Source organism: Oncorhynchus mykiss, chromosome 10 (genome assembly GCF_013265735.2).
Source record: "Oncorhynchus mykiss isolate Arlee chromosome 10, USDA_OmykA_1.1, whole genome shotgun sequence".
NCBI classification, from domain to species: domain Eukaryota; kingdom Metazoa; phylum Chordata; class Actinopteri; order Salmoniformes; family Salmonidae; genus Oncorhynchus; species Oncorhynchus mykiss.
This window is the reverse complement of record NC_048574.1, coordinates 77127131-77144553: the sequence shown is the minus strand read 5'-3', so window position 1 is coordinate 77144553 and position 17423 is coordinate 77127131. Positions and strand designations below refer to the sequence as shown.

At 47.8% G+C, this 17423-nt stretch overlaps 1 protein-coding gene across 1 annotated transcript in view; it reads left to right on the top strand.

The window, feature by feature from the left end:
* Window positions 1-6398: 6398 nt before the first annotated feature.
* Window positions 6399-17423, top strand: part of LOC110497205 (neuronal acetylcholine receptor subunit alpha-7-like) — a 79734-nt gene continuing 68709 nt past the window's right edge. The window contains exon 1 of the mRNA XM_036934010.1: window positions 6399-6982. Coding sequence (XP_036789905.1) covers window positions 6913-6982 — 70 coding nt within the window. The 5' untranslated portion in view covers window positions 6399-6912. The remainder of the gene's footprint in view (window positions 6983-17423) is intronic.

Sequence of the window (17423 nt, the reverse complement as noted above, 5' to 3'; positions counted from 1 at the left end):
GGGGAGAGAGGGAGAGAGGGGGGAGGGGGAGAGAGGGGGGAGGGGGAGAGAGGGGGGAGGGGGAGAGGGGGGAGGGGGAGAGAGGAGGGAGGGGGAGAGAGGAGGGAGAGAGGGGAGAGAGGGGGAAGAGAGGGGGGAGAGAGGGGAGAGAGGGAGAGAGGGGGGAGGGGGAGAGAGGAGGGAGAGAGGGGAGAGAGGGGGAAGAGAGGGGGGAGAGAGAGGAGAGAGGGAGAGAGGGGGGAGGGGGAGAGAGGAGGGAGAGAGGGGAGAGAGGGAGAGAGGGTGGAGGGGGAGAGAGGGGGGAGGGGGAGAGAGGGGAGAGGGGGGAGGGGGAGAGAGGAGGGAGAGAGGGGAGAGAGGGAGAGAGGGGGAGGGGGAGAGAGGAGGGAGAGAGGGGAGAGAGGGAGAGAGGGGGGAGGGGGAGAGAGGGGGGAGGGGGAGAGAGGGGAGAGGGGGGAGGGGGAGAGAGGAGGGAGAGAGGGGGAGAGAGGAAGGGAGAGAGGGGGGAGGGGGAGAGAGGAGGGAGAGAGGAGGGAGAGAGGGGAGAGAGGGGGGATAGAAAGGTAGATAGAAGGAATGGAGAGATGGTGAATATGGAATTGAGGGGAAGATTTTTTTTAAAGACAGAGGGAGAAACCCAGTGGGCAAAAACTGGTTGAATCAACGTTGTTTCCATATCTTTATTCCTGTACACAAGAAAGCAAAGTTAACTGAACTAAATTACTCTCGCCCCACAGCATTCACTTCCGTCATCATGAAGTGCTTTGAGAGGCTAGTTACGGATCATATCACCTCTACCTTACCTGACATCCTAGACCCCCTTCAATTCGCTTACCGCCCCAATAGATCCACAGACAATGCAATTGCAATCGCACTGCACACTGCCCTAACCCATCTGGACAAGAGGAATACCTACGTCAGAATGCTGTTGATGGACTATAGCTCAGCCTTCAACACATATTACCCTCCAAGCTCATCTGAACCCCGCCCTGTGCAACTGGGTCCTGGGCTTTCTGATGGGCCGCCCCAAGGTGGTGAAGGTAGGAAACAACACCTCCACTTCGCTAAACCTCAACACTGGAGCCCCACAAGGGTGCGTGCTCAGCCCCCTCCTGTACTCCCTGTTCACCCATGACTGCGTGGCCATGCACGCCTCCAACTCAAACATCAAGTTTGCAGATGACACAACAGTAGTAGGCCTGATTACCAACAATGACGAGACAGCCTACAGGGAGGAAGTGAGGGCCCTGGCGGAGTGGTGTCAGGAAAATAACCTCAACGTCAACAACACGAGGGAGCTGATCGTGGACTTCAGGAGATAGCAGAGGGATCAGAGGGATCATCAGAGCAGAGGGATCATGCCCCTATCCACGTCAATGGGGCTGCAGCGGAGAAGGTGGAAAGCTTAAAGTTCCTCGGCGTCCACATCGCTGACAATCTGAAATGGTCCAACCACACCAACATCAGGAGGCAGAAGAAATCTGACTTGGCCCCTAAGACCCTCACAAATGTTTACAGATGCACAATTGAGAGCATCCTGTCAGGCTGTATCACCGCCTGGTACGACAACTGCACCGACCGCCACCACAGGGCTCTCCAGAGGGTAGTGAGGTCTGCCCAACACATCACCAGGGGGACACTGCCAGCCCTCCAGGACACCTACAGCACCTGATGTCACAGGAAGGCCAAAAAGATCATCAAAGACATCAACAACCTGAGCCACGGTCTGTTCACTGTGCTATCATCCAGAAGGAGAGGTCAGTACAGGTGCATCAAAGCTGGGAACGAGAGACTGAAAAACAGCCTCTTTATCAAGGCCATGAGACTGTTAAATAACCATCACTAGCCGGCTCCCACCCGGTTACTCAAACCTGTTAAATAACCATCACTAGCCGGCTCCCACCCGGTTACTCAACCCTGTTAAATAACCATCACTAGCCGGCTCCCACCCGGTTACTCAACCCTGTTATATAACCATCACTAGCCGGCTACCACCCGGTTACTCAACCCTGTTAAATAACCATCACTAGCCGGCTCCCACCCGGTTACTCAACCCTGTTATATAACCATCACTAGCCGGCTCCCACCCGGTTACTCAACCCTGTTATATAACCATCACTAGCCGGCTCCCACCCGGTTACTCAACCCTGTTATATAACCATCACTAGCCGGCTCCCACCCGGTTACTCAACCCTGTTAAAAAACCATCACTAGCCGGCTCCCACCCGATAACTCAACCCTGTTAAATAACCATCACTAGCCGGCTCCCACCCGGTTACTCAACCCTGTTAAATAACCATCACTAGCCGGCTCCCACCCGGTAACTCAACCCTGTTATATAACCATCACTAGCCGGCTCCCACCCGGTTACTCAACCCTGTTAAATAACCATCACTAGCCGGCTCCCACCCAGTTACTCAACCCTGTTATATAACCATCACTAGCCGGCTCCCACCCGGTTACTCAACCCTGTTAAATAACCATCACTAGCCGGCTCCCACCCGGTTACTCAACCCTGTTAAATAACCATCACTAGCCGGCTCCCACCCGGTTACTCAACCCTGTTATATAACCATCACTAGCCGGCTCCCACCCGGTTACTCAACCCTGTTAATAACCATCACTAGCCGGCTCCCACCCGGTTACTCAACCCTGTTAAATAACCATCACTAGCCGGCTCCCACCCGGTTACTCAACCCTGTTAATAACCATCACTAGCCGGCTCCCACCCGGTTACTCAACCCTGTTAAATAACCATCACTAGCCGGCTCCCACCCGCTTACTCAACCCTGTTAAATAACCATCACTAGCCGGCTCCCACCCGGTTACTCAACCCTGATAAATCACCATCACTAGCCGGCTCCCACCCGGTTACTCAACCCTGTTAAATAACCATCACTAGCCGGCTCCCACCCGGTTACTCAACCCTGTTAAATAACCATCACTAGCCGGCTCCCACCCGGTTACTCAACCCTGTTATATAACCATCACTAGCCGGCTACCACCCGGTTACTCAACCCTGTTAAATAACCATCACTAGCCGGCTCCCACCCGGTTACTCAACCCTGTTATATAACCATCACTAGCCGGCTCCCACCCGGTTACTCAACCCTGTTATATAACCATCACTAGCCGGCTCCCACCCGGTTACTCAACCCTGTTATATAACCATCACTAGCCGGCTCCCACCCGGTTACTCAACCCTGTTAAAAAACCATCACTAGCCGGCTCCCACCCGATAACTCAACCCTGTTAAATAACCATCACTAGCCGGCTCCCACCCGGTTACTCAACCCTGTTAAATAACCATCACTAGCCGGCTCCCACCCGGTAACTCAACCCTGTTATATAACCATCACTAGCCGGCTCCCACCCGGTTACTCAACCCTGTTAAATAACCATCACTAGCCGGCTCCCACCCAGTTACTCAACCCTGTTATATAACCATCACTAGCCGGCTCCCACCCGGTTACTCAACCCTGTTAAATAACCATCACTAGCCGGCTCCCACCCGGTTACTCAACCCTGTTAAATAACCATCACTAGCCGGCTCCCACCCGGTTACTCAACCCTGTTATATAACCATCACTAGCCGGCTCCCACCCGGTTACTCAACCCTGTTAATAACCATCACTAGCCGGCTCCCACCCGGTTACTCAACCCTGTTAAATAACCATCACTAGCCGGCTCCCACCCGGTTACTCAACCCTGTTAATAACCATCACTAGCCGGCTCCCACCCGGTTACTCAACCCTGTTAAATAACCATCACTAGCCGGCTCCCACCCGCTTACTCAACCCTGTTAAATAACCATCACTAGCCGGCTCCCACCCGGTTACTCAACCCTGATAAATCACCATCACTAGCCGGCTCCCACCCGGTTACTCAACCCTGTTATATAACCATCACTAGCCGGCTCCCACCCGGTTACTCAACCCTGTTAAATAACCATCACTAGCCGGCTCCCACCCAGTTACTCAACCCTGTTATATAACCATCACTAGCCGGCTCCCACCCGGTTACTCAACCCTGTTAAATAACCATCACTAGCCGGCTCCCACCCGGTTACTCAACCCTGTTAAATAACCATCACTAGCCGGCTCCCACCCGGTTACTCAACCCTGTTAAATAACCATCACTAGCCGGCTACCACCCGGTTACTCAACCCTGTTAAATAACCATCACTAGCCGGCTCCCACCCGGTTACTCAACCCTGTTAAATAACCATCACTAGCCGGCTCCCACCCGGTTACTCAACCCTGTTAAATAACCATCACTAGCCGGCTACCACCCGGTTACTCAACCCTGTTAAATAACCATCACTAGCCGGCTCCCACCCGCTTACTCAACCCTGTTAAATAACCATCACTAGCCGGCTCCCACCCAGTTACTCAACCCTGTTAAATAACCATCACTAGCCGGCTACCACCCGGTTACTCAACCCTGTTATATAACCATCACTAGCCGGCTCCCACCCGGTTACTCAACCCTGTTAAATAACCATCACTAGCCGGCTCCCACCCGGTTACTCAACCCTGTTAAATAACCATCACTAGCCGGCTCCCACCCGGTTACTCAACCTTGTTAAATAACCATCACTAGCCGGCTCCCACCCGGTTACTCAACCCTGTTAAATAACCATCACTAGCCGGCTCCCACCCGGTTACTCAACCCTGTTAAATAACCATCACTAGCCGGCTACCACCCGGTTACTCAACCCTGTTATATAACCATCACTAGCCGGCTCCCACCCGGTTACTCAACCCTGTTAAATAACCATCACTAGCCGGCTCCCACCCGGTTACTCAACCCTGTTAATAACCATCACTAGCCGGCTCCCACCCGGTTACTCAACCCTGTTAAATAACCATCACTAGCCGGCTCCCACCCGGTTACTCAACCCTGTTAAATAACCATCACTAGCCGGCTCCCACCCGGTTACTCAACCCTGTTATATAACCATCACTAGCCGGCTCCCACCCGGTTACTCAACCCTGTTATATAACCATCACTAGCCGGCTACCACCCGGTTACTCAACCCTGTTAAATAACCATCACTAGCCGGCTCCCACCCGGTTACTCAACCCTGTTAAATAACCATCACTAGCCGGCTCCCACCCGGTAACTCAACCCTGTTAAATAACCATCACTAGCCGGCTCCCACCCGGTTACTCAACCCTGTTAATAACCATCACTAGCCGGCTCCCACCCGGTTACTCAACCCTGTTAAATAACCATCACTAGCCGGCTCCCACCCGGTTACTCAACCCTGTTAAATAACCATCACTAGCCGGCTCCCACCCGGTTACTCAACCCTGTTATATAACCATCACTAGCCGGCTCCCACCCGGTTACTCAACCCTGTTAAATAACCATCACTAGCCGGCTCCCACCCGGTTACTCAACCCTGCACCTTAGAGGCTGCTGCCCTATATACATAGACATGGAATTACTGGTCAATTTAATAATGGAACACTAGTCACTTTAATAACGTTTACACACTACTTTACTCATTTGTATATACTGTATTCTATTCTACTTTATAAACTGGGTGGTTTGAACCCTGAATGCTGATTGGCTGACAGCCGTGGTATATCAGACCGTATACCACGGGTATGACAAAACATTTGTTTTTCCTTCTATAATTACTTAGGTAACCAGTTTATAACAGCAGTAAGGCACCTTGGGGGTTTGTGGTATATGACCAATATACCACGGCTAAGGGCTGTATCCAGGCATTCTGCATTCGAGGCTAAGAACATCCCTTAGCCGTGGTATATTGGCCATATTGGCCCCTCGGGCCTTATTGCTTAAGTATTTTAGTTAATGCCACACCAACATTGCTCGTCCTAATATTCATATTTTTTAATTCCATTCTTTTACTTTTCGATTTGTGTATGTTGTGAAATGTTAGATACTACTGCACTGTTGGAGCTAGGAACACAAGCATTTCACTAGACCTGCAATAACATCTAAATATGTTATAAAGATGTGATAAATATGTGTACTTGACCAATAAAATAACATTTGATTTTATTTCACCTAAAAAATAAAATGTGATGTTGAATTAACGCGGAAAACTGATTGGACTTTTGGGTTGTTGTATCGTTTGTATATCGTTGTATTTTATATTTGTGTGACTGTCCTTGTCAGTGTATTAGTCTTTTTGTTACTCGTCATGTTTACTGTTTTTATGTGGACCCCAGGAAGACTACTGTACCTGCTGCTTCGGCTGAAGATAATGGGGATTCAAAGCAACCAATAAACAAAGCCCCCCTGTTGTTGTGACCAATGGGCGCGTTCCTGGCACAAGCCATGTTTTAAAACGGCTGGATCGGCATTTCAAGTATTAGTTAACCACATCGTATGTTATAGCAATCTGTCAGTTGATGACACCGCTGATGACGTGGCACTGGTTGACGCCGTGCAACGTTTGAGCAGCGGAACGCGACCGATTTACCAAGAGGGCACACTGGCATGCACTGGCACAGCTGGTTGTGTCATCCAGTATCAGCTGACTGGAGAACGGTGCTTGTCCACCTGTCCACCGTGATTGGAAACGAGGTGAATTGCCTGACCTGTGGAGCAAATGTTTATCCCCGCGTCCGGCGTTCCTTACTAATAAATAGAGAGTGAAAGGGATAGAATGAGAAAAGACAACGAATGAGAGATAATAATTCGTGTTTCTGCGTTTGAGTTTAGTGAAGTTGTGACAGTTTACAAACGCTAAATAGATTTCCACTTTCATTGCGCTCTCTAACAACGCGAGAGAGAGAGAGAGAGAGAGAGAGAGAGTGAGAGAGAGCGCGCGTCAAAGGTACATCCAGCATCTGTAAGAAGAGTCGCAGCGTCCTCCTCGAGCCGAAGTTTGATCTCTGCGCGCAGACGACGGATTCTAATTCCACAAGTACGATGCGTCATCGGAAGTGTTTTGGATATGTATGTACCGCTGTTTACCTGTGGACGGCGTTCTGCTTTAAAGGTAAGTAGGCGCATGTAAATATTTAACATATTTTACGCAGAAAGAAACAACTGTCAGTGCATAGAAGTGTTTCGAGAGATTAAAATTAAACACCCATCGGTATCGTGATGTTTACATCAATAACTGGTCATTCCATTTGCCTATGCCATTTTTTGCACTATAAAATAAATACATAAACCAAATAAATAGGATACTTGTAGATTATTTAATTGTATGGTAATACTTTTAAGGGAAAGAAAATAATGGAACGTAATGAAAAAAAAGTGGAAAAACAATGGTATTGACATGATCCAGAGATGTATCCCGAATTGCGAAACGTGTAGAAATGAGTTACACAGATGTTATGATAATGAAGGCTATCCATCTCACGATCCTTCCTCGTTGGTGTGTGTGCGTGTGCGTGTGTGTGTGTGTGTCCGGCACCATGACCTCCTTAATACTCCGGTAACATCTGTTGTGTATGTCTGAAGGAGCTGGGGCGGGGAGGCACAGGCACGCGCTAAAACCAAAATCCCGAGAGGGAGCAATATCCTTTACCTCAGCCAGAGCACGATCATCTGGGAATACTGGACTGGGGAATCCACGCCAATAGGTCCGGGATCGAGAGAGGGCGATGAAGCATTCAACATTATGTTTAGACCATAGGGCTACATTTCATTTTTCATGTAGGCCTTTTAATTGATCCATTTGGGTTCATTCGATTTATTTAGATTTATTTTACACTCCCTTCCCTACCTAGGCTGGGTCAGTCCCAATATGCTCTGGTCTAAAGTAGTGCACTATATAGGGAATAAGGCTCTGGTCTAAACTAGTGAACTATATAGGGAATAGGGCTCTGGTCTAAAGTAGTGCACTATATAGGGAATGGGGCTCTGGTTTAAGGTAATGCACTATATAGGGAATAGGGCTCTGGTCTAAAGTAGTGGACTATATAGGGAATAGGGCTCTGGTCTAAAGTAGTGCACTATATAGGGAATATGGTACCATTTGGGACATATTAGGCACCTGAAAATGTTCTACCCCCAAAACATAATACTGATGAACAGTGAATCAAATCACCACCAGGACTATTTGCATTGACTGTTTTTTTTGGCACTGACTCTCCTTACACTGACTATATGCACACTCACTAGACTCTACCCACACACTCACTGGACTCTACCCACACACTCACTGGACTCTACCCACACACTCACTAGACTCTACCAACACACTCACTAGACTCTACCCACACACTCACTAGACTCTACCCACACACTCACTGGACTCTACCAACACACTCACTAGACTCTACCCACACACTCACTAGACTCTACCCACACACTCACTGGACTCTACCCACACACTCACTAGACTCTACCCACACACTCACTAGACTCTACCCACACACTCACTAGACTCTACCCACACACTCACTGGACTCTACCAACACACTCACTAGACTCTACCCACACACTCACTAGACTCTACCCACACACTCACTAGACTCTACCCACACACTCACTAGACTCTACCCACACACTCACTAGACTCTACCCACACACTCACTAGACTCTACCCACACACTCACTGGACTCTACCAACACACTCACTAGACTCTACCCACACACTCACTAGACTCTACCCACACACTCACTAGACTCTACCCACACACTCACTAGACTCTACCCACACACTCACTAGACTCTACCCACACACTCACTAGACTCTACCAACACACCCACTAGACTCTACCAACACACCCACTAGACTCTACCAACACACTCTCTAGACTCTACCCACACACTCACTAGACTCTACCCACACACTCACTAGACTCTACCCACACACTCACTAGACTCTACCCACACACTGACTAGACTCTACCCACACACTGACTAGACTCTACCCTCACACTCACTAGACTCTACCCACACACTGACTAGACTCTACCCACACACTCACTAGACTCTACCCACACACCCACTAGACTCTACCCACACACTCACTAGACTCTACCCACACACCCACTAGACTCTACCCACACACCCACTAGACTCTACCCACACACTCACTGGACTCTACCCACACACTCACTAGACTCTACCCACACACCCACTAGACTCTACCCACACACCCACTAGACTCTACCCACACACTCACTAGACTCTACCCACACACTCACTAGACTGTACCCACACACTCACTAGACTCTACCCACACACTCACTAGACTCTAAGCACACACTCACTAGACTCTACCCACACACTCACTAGACTCTACCCACACACTCACTAGACTCTACCCACACACTCACTAGACTCTACCCACACACTCACTAGACTCTACCCACACACTCACTAGACTCTACCCACACACTCACTAGACTCTACCCACACACTCACTAGACTCTACCCACACACTCACTAGACTCTACCCACACACTCACTAGACTCTACCCACACACTCACTAGACTCTACCCACACACTCACTGGACTCTACCCACACACTCACTGGACTCTACCCACACACTCACTAGACTCTACCCACACACCCACTAGACTCTACCCACACACTCACTAGACTCTACCCACACACTCACTAGACTCTACCCACACACTCACTAGACTCTACCCACACACTCACTAGACTCTACCCACACACTCACTAGACTACCAACACACTCACTAGACTCTACCCACACACTCACTAGACTCTACCCACACACTCACTAGACTCTACCCACACACTCACTAGACTCTACCCACACACTCACTAGACTCTACCCACACACTCACTAGACTCTACCCACACACTCACTGGACTCTACCCACACACTCACTGGACTCTACCCTCACACTCACTAGACTCTACCCACACACCCACTAGACTGTACCCACACACTCACTAGACTCTACCCACACACTCACTAGACTCTACCCACACACTCACTAGACTCTACCCACACACTCACTAGACTGTACCCACACACTCACTAGACTCTACCCACACACTCACTAGACTCTACCCACACACTCACTAGACTCTACCCACACACTCACTAGACTCTACCCACACACTCACTAGACTCTACCCACACACTCACTAGACTCTACCCACACACTCACTAGACTCTACCCACACACTCACTAGACTCTACCCACACACTCACTAGACTCTACCCACACACTCACTGGACTCTACCCACACACTCACTGGACTCTACCCACACACTCACTAGACTCTACCCACACACCCACTAGACTGTACCCACACACTCACTAGACTCTACCCACACACTCACTAGACTCTACCCACACACTCACTAGACTCTACCCACACAGTCACTAGACTACCAACACACTCACTAGACTCTACCCACACACTCACTAGACTCTACCCACACACTCACTAGACTCTACCCACACACTCACTAGACTCTACCCACACACTCACTAGACTCTACCCACACACTCACTAGACTCTACCCACACACTCACTGGACTCTACCCACACACTCACTGGACTCTACCCACACACTCACTAGACTCTACCCACACACCCACTAGACTGTACCCACACACTCACTAGACTCTACCCACACACTCACTGGACTCTACCCACACACTCACTGGACTCTACCCACACACTCACTAGACTCTACCCACACACCCACTAGACTGTACCCACACACTCACTAGACTCTACCCACACACTCACTAGACTCTACCCACACACCCACTAGACTCTACCCACACACCCACTAGACTCTACCCACACACTCACTAGACTCTACCCACACACTCACTAGACTCTACCCACACACTCACTAGACTCTACCCACACACTCACTAGACTCTACCCACACACTCACTAGACTCTACCCACACACTCACTAGACTCTACCCACACACTCACTAGACTCTACCCACACACTCACTAGACACTACCCACACACTCACTAGTCTCTACCCACACACTCACTAGACTCTACCCACACACTCACTAGACTCTACCCACACACCCACTAGACTCTACCCACACACCCACTAGACTCTACCCACACACTCACTAGACTCTACCCACACACTCACTAGACTCTACCCACACACTCACTAGACTCTACCCACACACTCACTAGACTCTACCCACACACTCACTAGACTCTACCCACACACTCACTAGACTCTACCCACACACTCACTAGACTCTACCCACACACTCACTAGACTCTACCCACACACTCACTAGACTCTACCCACACACTCACTAGACACTACCCACACACTCACTAGTCTCTACCCACACACCCACTAGACTCTACCCACACACTCACTAGACACTACCCACACACTCACTAGACACTACCCACACACTCACTAGTCTCTACCCACACACCCACTAGACTCCACATACACATTCACTAGACTCTACCCACACACTCACTAGACTCGACCAACACACTCCATGAACCTGTGATAGCCAGTGGACTCTGAGAGTTGAGGATTCCCTCCACGAACCTGTGATAGCCAGTGGACTCTGAGAGTTGAGGATTCCCTCCATGAACCTGTGATAGCCAGTGGACTCTGAGAGTTGAGGATTCCCTCCACGAACCTGTGATAGCCAGTGGACTCTGAGAGTTGAGGATTCCCTCCATGAACCTGTGATAGCCATTGGACTGTAACAGTTGAGGATTTGAGGGATTGTGTCTTGCTGGTTCAGTATGTACCTCACCTTAGCCTTTTGAACCAACCTCCATCCATCATACACAGGTATCACCATTATGGTATCCAATCATATTTTTGTCTACTGTGAGACGGATATGAACGTTTTTAAAATCACCTCCACCTCATCTCTCAAGGTTATGACTGACTGACCACTGACTGGCCCTCAATTACACATTTTTATGGGGTCGGAAATCAAAAGTTTGTCGAACGATTTTGTATTTCGGAAGTACATTTCAAAATGCGTATTTCCTGTTTCCTGTTGTGAAGACTGTGTACTGTCAATTAAAGGAATGTTGTCAGCCTCAATCTTCAGTAAATGATAAATATTGACACCATGTATTTTAGATGGAATCAGGCAGAAGGTTTGGATTGTTAAATGTGTTTTATTTTGTCAATGAAACGTTTTAGGTTGAAACGATACAGCAGCTAAATCTATTGATCTTCTTAATGTTTGTGACTGCCGTGTTATTGGTTCCCGTGCTGAGCTTGTCTGCATACCAAATGGAACCCTATTCCCTTTATTGTGCGCTGCTTTTGACAAGGGCCCATAGGTGCTATAGGGTTCTGGTCAAAAGTAGTGCACTATATAGGGAATAGGGTGCCATTTGGAACACAGTTCTTGGTTTGGCTCTCTCCCTGGTGATATCTGATTCTGAAATTCGTTTTTTACAACAAGATCTTCTGGAACCATTTTTAGGATGGACAGGAGACTCTCATCATCCTCAGAATAGTTATAATGGTGTTGTTCTGTTCTCTGTTTTATTAGTCAATGAGAAGAAAGAACTATAGAAGTTAATAGCAGGTTTATGTGGTTGTCTTCTCGGAGCCTCTACGTGTGGGGATTTGAAACATGTCGAGTTGGTCTTTTAGTCACAATGATGTCCCTTGCTTTTTGTTGTTGTGTAAAAACAACACACTGTAAAGAGGTCTCGCGATGCTTTCTAGGATGGAGGAAAGACCAAACTGGTATCCTGGAATCTCTGGTGGTTGTTTATCCCCCCGTCAGTGATGAAAAGCTGTTTGGGCTTAACCCGTAACCTCTGACCTCTGAGAGATCTGTCATGGATTTCATTTAGGTGGAAATGTTTCAGCTTAGTGGCTGGCCTCAGGGCTTTAGACAGATGTTCTGTGGTGTGTGTGTACTCCAGTGTCAGTGTGTGTCTTGGATATGACATGTAAAGTGTCAGTTAAACCGTGATGTTGAACATGTATGGCTCATGTTATGGTGTTTTAGCTGAGCCATACAGTGTGTTATTATAAGAGGTTGACAAAGCAATGAACCCCATACAATTCCCATATGTATCCTGACTCCCATATCTTCTTCTGCTAGAGTATATTGTTAACCCTGATCAACCGATTGCTCAGTTTGGCTGGGCGGTCAGCTCTAGGAAAAGTCTTGTTGGTTCCGAACACTCAATTTGTTTGGTGTGACAATGACATACAGTGCATTCATAAAGTATTCAGACCCCTTGACCATTTCCACATTTCGCTGCGTTACAGCCTTATTATAAAATTGATTAAATTGTTTTTTTCCTCATCAATCTACACACAATATCTCTTAGGGACAAAGCTAAAACAGTTTTTTAGGAATTTTTGCTAATTTATTAAAAGTAGAAAACTGAAATGTCACGTTTACATAAGTATTCAGAACTTTTACTCAACACTTTGTTGAAGAACCTTTAACAGCAATTCCAGCCTCTAGTCTTCCTGGGTATGTCACTGCAAGCTTGGCACACCTGTATTTGGTGAGTTTCTCCCATTCTTCTCTGCAGATCCTCTCAAACTCTGTCAGATTGGATGGTGAGCGTCGCTGCACAGCTATTTTCAGATCTCTCCAGACATGTTAGATCGGGACAAGTCCGGGCTCTGGCTGGGCCTCTCAAGGACATTCAGAGACGTGTCCCGAAGCCACTCCTGCGTTGTCTTGGCTGTTTGCTTACGGTCGTTGTCCTGTTGGAAGGTGAACCAGTCCTCAGCGCTCTCGAGCAGGTTTTCATCAAGGATCTCTCTGTACCTTGCTCGATTCATCTTTGCCTCAATCCCGATTAGTCTCCCAGTCCCTGCCGCTGAAAAACATCCCCACAGCATGATGCTGCCACCACCATGCTTCACCGTAGGGATGGTGCCAGGTTTCCTCCAGACGTGACTCTTGGCATTCAGGCCAAAGAGTTACATTTTGGTTTCATCAGACCAGATAATCTTGTTTCTCATGGTCTGAGAGTTATTTAGGTGCCTTTTGGAAAACTCCAAGCGGGCTGTCATGTGCCTTTTACTGAGGAGTGGCTTCTGTCTGGCCACTCTACCATAAAGGCCTGATTGGTGGAGTGCTGCAGAGATGGTTATCCTTCAGGAAGGTTCTCCCATCTCCACAGAGGAAAACATGAGCTCTGTTAGAGTGACCATCGGGTTCCTAGTCCCCTCCCCGACCAAGGCCCTTCTCAACCGATTGCTCAGTTTGGCCGGGCGGCCAGCTGTAGGAAGAGTCTTGGTGGTTCTAAACTTAATCCATGTAAGAATAAAGGAGGCCACTGTGTTCTCCAATCAAGCTGTAGAAACTCAAGGATGATCAATGGCAACATTGTTATGTAAATAAGTTATTTATTTTTTCATTTTTTTTTTTATACATTTGCTAAAAATGTGAAAAACCTTTTTCTTTAAATCTTTGTCATTATGTGGTATTGTGTGTAAGATTGCGGAATTTAAAAAAAAGATGTTATCAGTTTTAGAAGAAGACTGTAACGTAACAAAAAGTGGAAAAAGTCAAGGGGTCTGAATACTTTCCAAATGCACTGTATACAAGAGTTGGCACAAATGGAACTGGGACTAGTCCATGTGCCCTGACCTGGTAGAACCTCTGGGCCCCAGTTCCATGCTATTTATCAGGTCATGTGGTGTGGAAACACTCCTGGCCCTGTAAGAGGAGGATGCATCCCAACAGCCCCCTGTCTATGACTGTGTCTATGACTGTGTCTATGACTGATGTCTATGACTGCTGTCTATGACTGTGTCTATGACTGCTGTCTATGACTGTGTCTATGACTGTGTCTATGACTGGTGTCTATGACTGGTGTCTATGACTGCTGTCTATGACTGTGTCTATGACTGGTGTCTATGACTGGTGTCTATGACTGCTGTCTATGACTGCTGTCTATGACTGCTGTCTATGACTGCTGTCTCAAAAGGCACCTTTATATCGGTAATAGCCAGGCTGGCATTTACATCACTGGTCTATAGATGATCAACTCTTGTATGACATAGTGCTTTTTTAAAGGTGGCCGGCCCACCACATCATAGCAGCCCCTGTTTGTTAGACGGAGAATGTCAAGGCATGATTTCCCTCGATGTGAGTGTCATTCTTTTATGTTGACATTCTGGAGACAAATGAGCGTGATTCTGGATAATGGAATTCATTGCGTTCGTGTATGTACATTTTACACTGTGCCAAGGCTGAAACATGAGGCCTGGTGAATGAACGGAACATGCATCTTGTAGATTGTCATTTAGTTCAACGGTTGGCCCGTCTAGACGTAACCATGGTGATTGCATTTAGAATGCGGTTGGGTAAAGGATGTATTCTCCGTCTGATGTCACTACCATCAACAACTATCATCATCTGACAGAATGGAAACATCTAGGGAATAGCATATCACAGATCGTTGACGCTGTAACATTTGCCTGTTTAGATTGTATTGTATTGGAAGGCAGCAGTGCACTCAGAGGCACTTAAACTGTCTGCTTCATCGTAACAATAGCCTCGCGCCCCATTAAATAAAATATTTTATTTTAGTACAACACAACTGATTGGTATTGATCGAAGACGCTTCTCTCGTATGAACATTGGAGTTATGAAGGGAACCTAATGCAGTGAAACTGGGAGATGGGAGCCTTTGAAGTGGAGTTATGAAGGGAACCTAAAGCAGTGAAACTGGGAGATGGGAGCCTTTGAAGTGGAGTTATGAAGGGAACCTAATGCAGTGAAACTGGGAGATGGGAGCCTTTGAAGTGGAGTTATGAAGGGAACCTAAAGCAGTGAAACTGGGAGATGGGAGCCTTTGAAGTGGAGTTATGAAGGGAACCTAATGCAGTGAAACTGGGAGATGGGAGCCTTTGAAGTGGAGTTATGAAGGGAACCTAATGCAGTGAAACTGGGAGATGGGAGCCTTTGAAGTGGAGTTATGAAGGGAACCTAAAACAGTGAAACTGGGAGATGGGAGCCTTTGAAGTGGAGTTATGAAGGGAACCTAAAACAGTGAAACTGGGAGATGGGAGCCTTTGAAGTGGAGTTATGAAGGGAACCTAATGCAGTGAAACTGGGAGATGGGAGCCTTTGAAGTGGAGTTATGAAGGGAACCTAATGCAGTGAAACTGGGAGACGGGAGCCATTGAAGTGGAGTTATGAAGGGAACCTAATACAGTGAAACTGGGAGATGGGAGCCTTTGAAGTGGAGTTATGAAGGGAACCTAATACAGTGAAACTGGGAGATGGGAGCCTTTGAAGTGGAGTTATGAAGGGAACCTAATGCAGTGAAACTGGGAGACGGGAGCCATTGAAGTGGAGTTATGAAGGGAACCTAATACAGTGAAACTGGGAGACGGGAGCCATTGAAGTGGAGTTATGAAGGGAACCTAAAGCAGTGAAACTGGGAGATGGGAGCCTTTGAAGTGGAGTTATGAAGGGAACCTAATACAGTGAAACTGGGAGATGGGAGCCTTTGAAGTGGAGTTATGAAGGGAACCTAATGCAGTGAAACTGGGAGATGGGAGCCTTTGAAGTGGAGTTATGAAGGGAACCTAAAGCAGTGAAACTGGGAGATGGGAGCCTTTGAAGTGGAGTTATGAAGGGAACCTAAAACAGTGAAACTGGGAGATGGGAGCCTTTGAAGTGGAGTTATGAAGGGAACCTAATGCAGTGAAACTGGGAGATGGGAGCCTTTGAAGTGGAGTTATGAAGGGAACCTAAAGCAGTGAAACTGGGAGATGGGAGCCTTTGAAGTGGAGTTATGAAGGGAACCTAATACAGTGAAACTGGGAGATGGGAGCCTTTGAAGTGGAGTTATGAAGGGAACCTAAAGCAGTGAAACTGGGAGATGGGAGCCATTTGTTGTAGGTGATTGTTTTGTAGTCCTTTGGCTACGTTGGTTGGTCTCTGATGGTGGATTGGTTTATTTAATAAACATTGTGACATGATGTCACAATGAGTTAGAGGAGGAGAAGAGATGGAAGGAACTAGGGAGGAAGAGGAGAAGAGATGGAGAGAATGAGGGAGGAAGAGGAGAAGAGATGGAGAGAATGAGGGAGGAAGAGGAGAAGAGATGGGGGGGGGGGGAGAGATGAGTGGAAAGGGGAGAAGAGATGGAGGAATCCTAAACTAGGTCCCTGGTTATATTGCGTTACAGAAATACTGCGGCCCAAATAGCATCCTATTCGCTACATAGTGCAATGTTTTTGAACAGAGCCCTATGGGCCAATAGGGTGCCATTTGGGACGGGGCTCACCAGTGTATAATCCTGCCCTATTTCTTGCCTTTATGACCTGGTTATGAGCCAGGGATTTTCATCTCTGAAGTACACAACAAATGTCCAAAGGCTGCATCTGAAAAGGCACCCTATTCCATTAATAGTGCACTACTTTTAACCAGGACCCATCTGAAATGGCACCCTATTCCTTTAATAGTGCACTACTTTTGACTAGGTGCAATTTGGGAAGCCCTCGGACTTTCACAGAAATCACATTA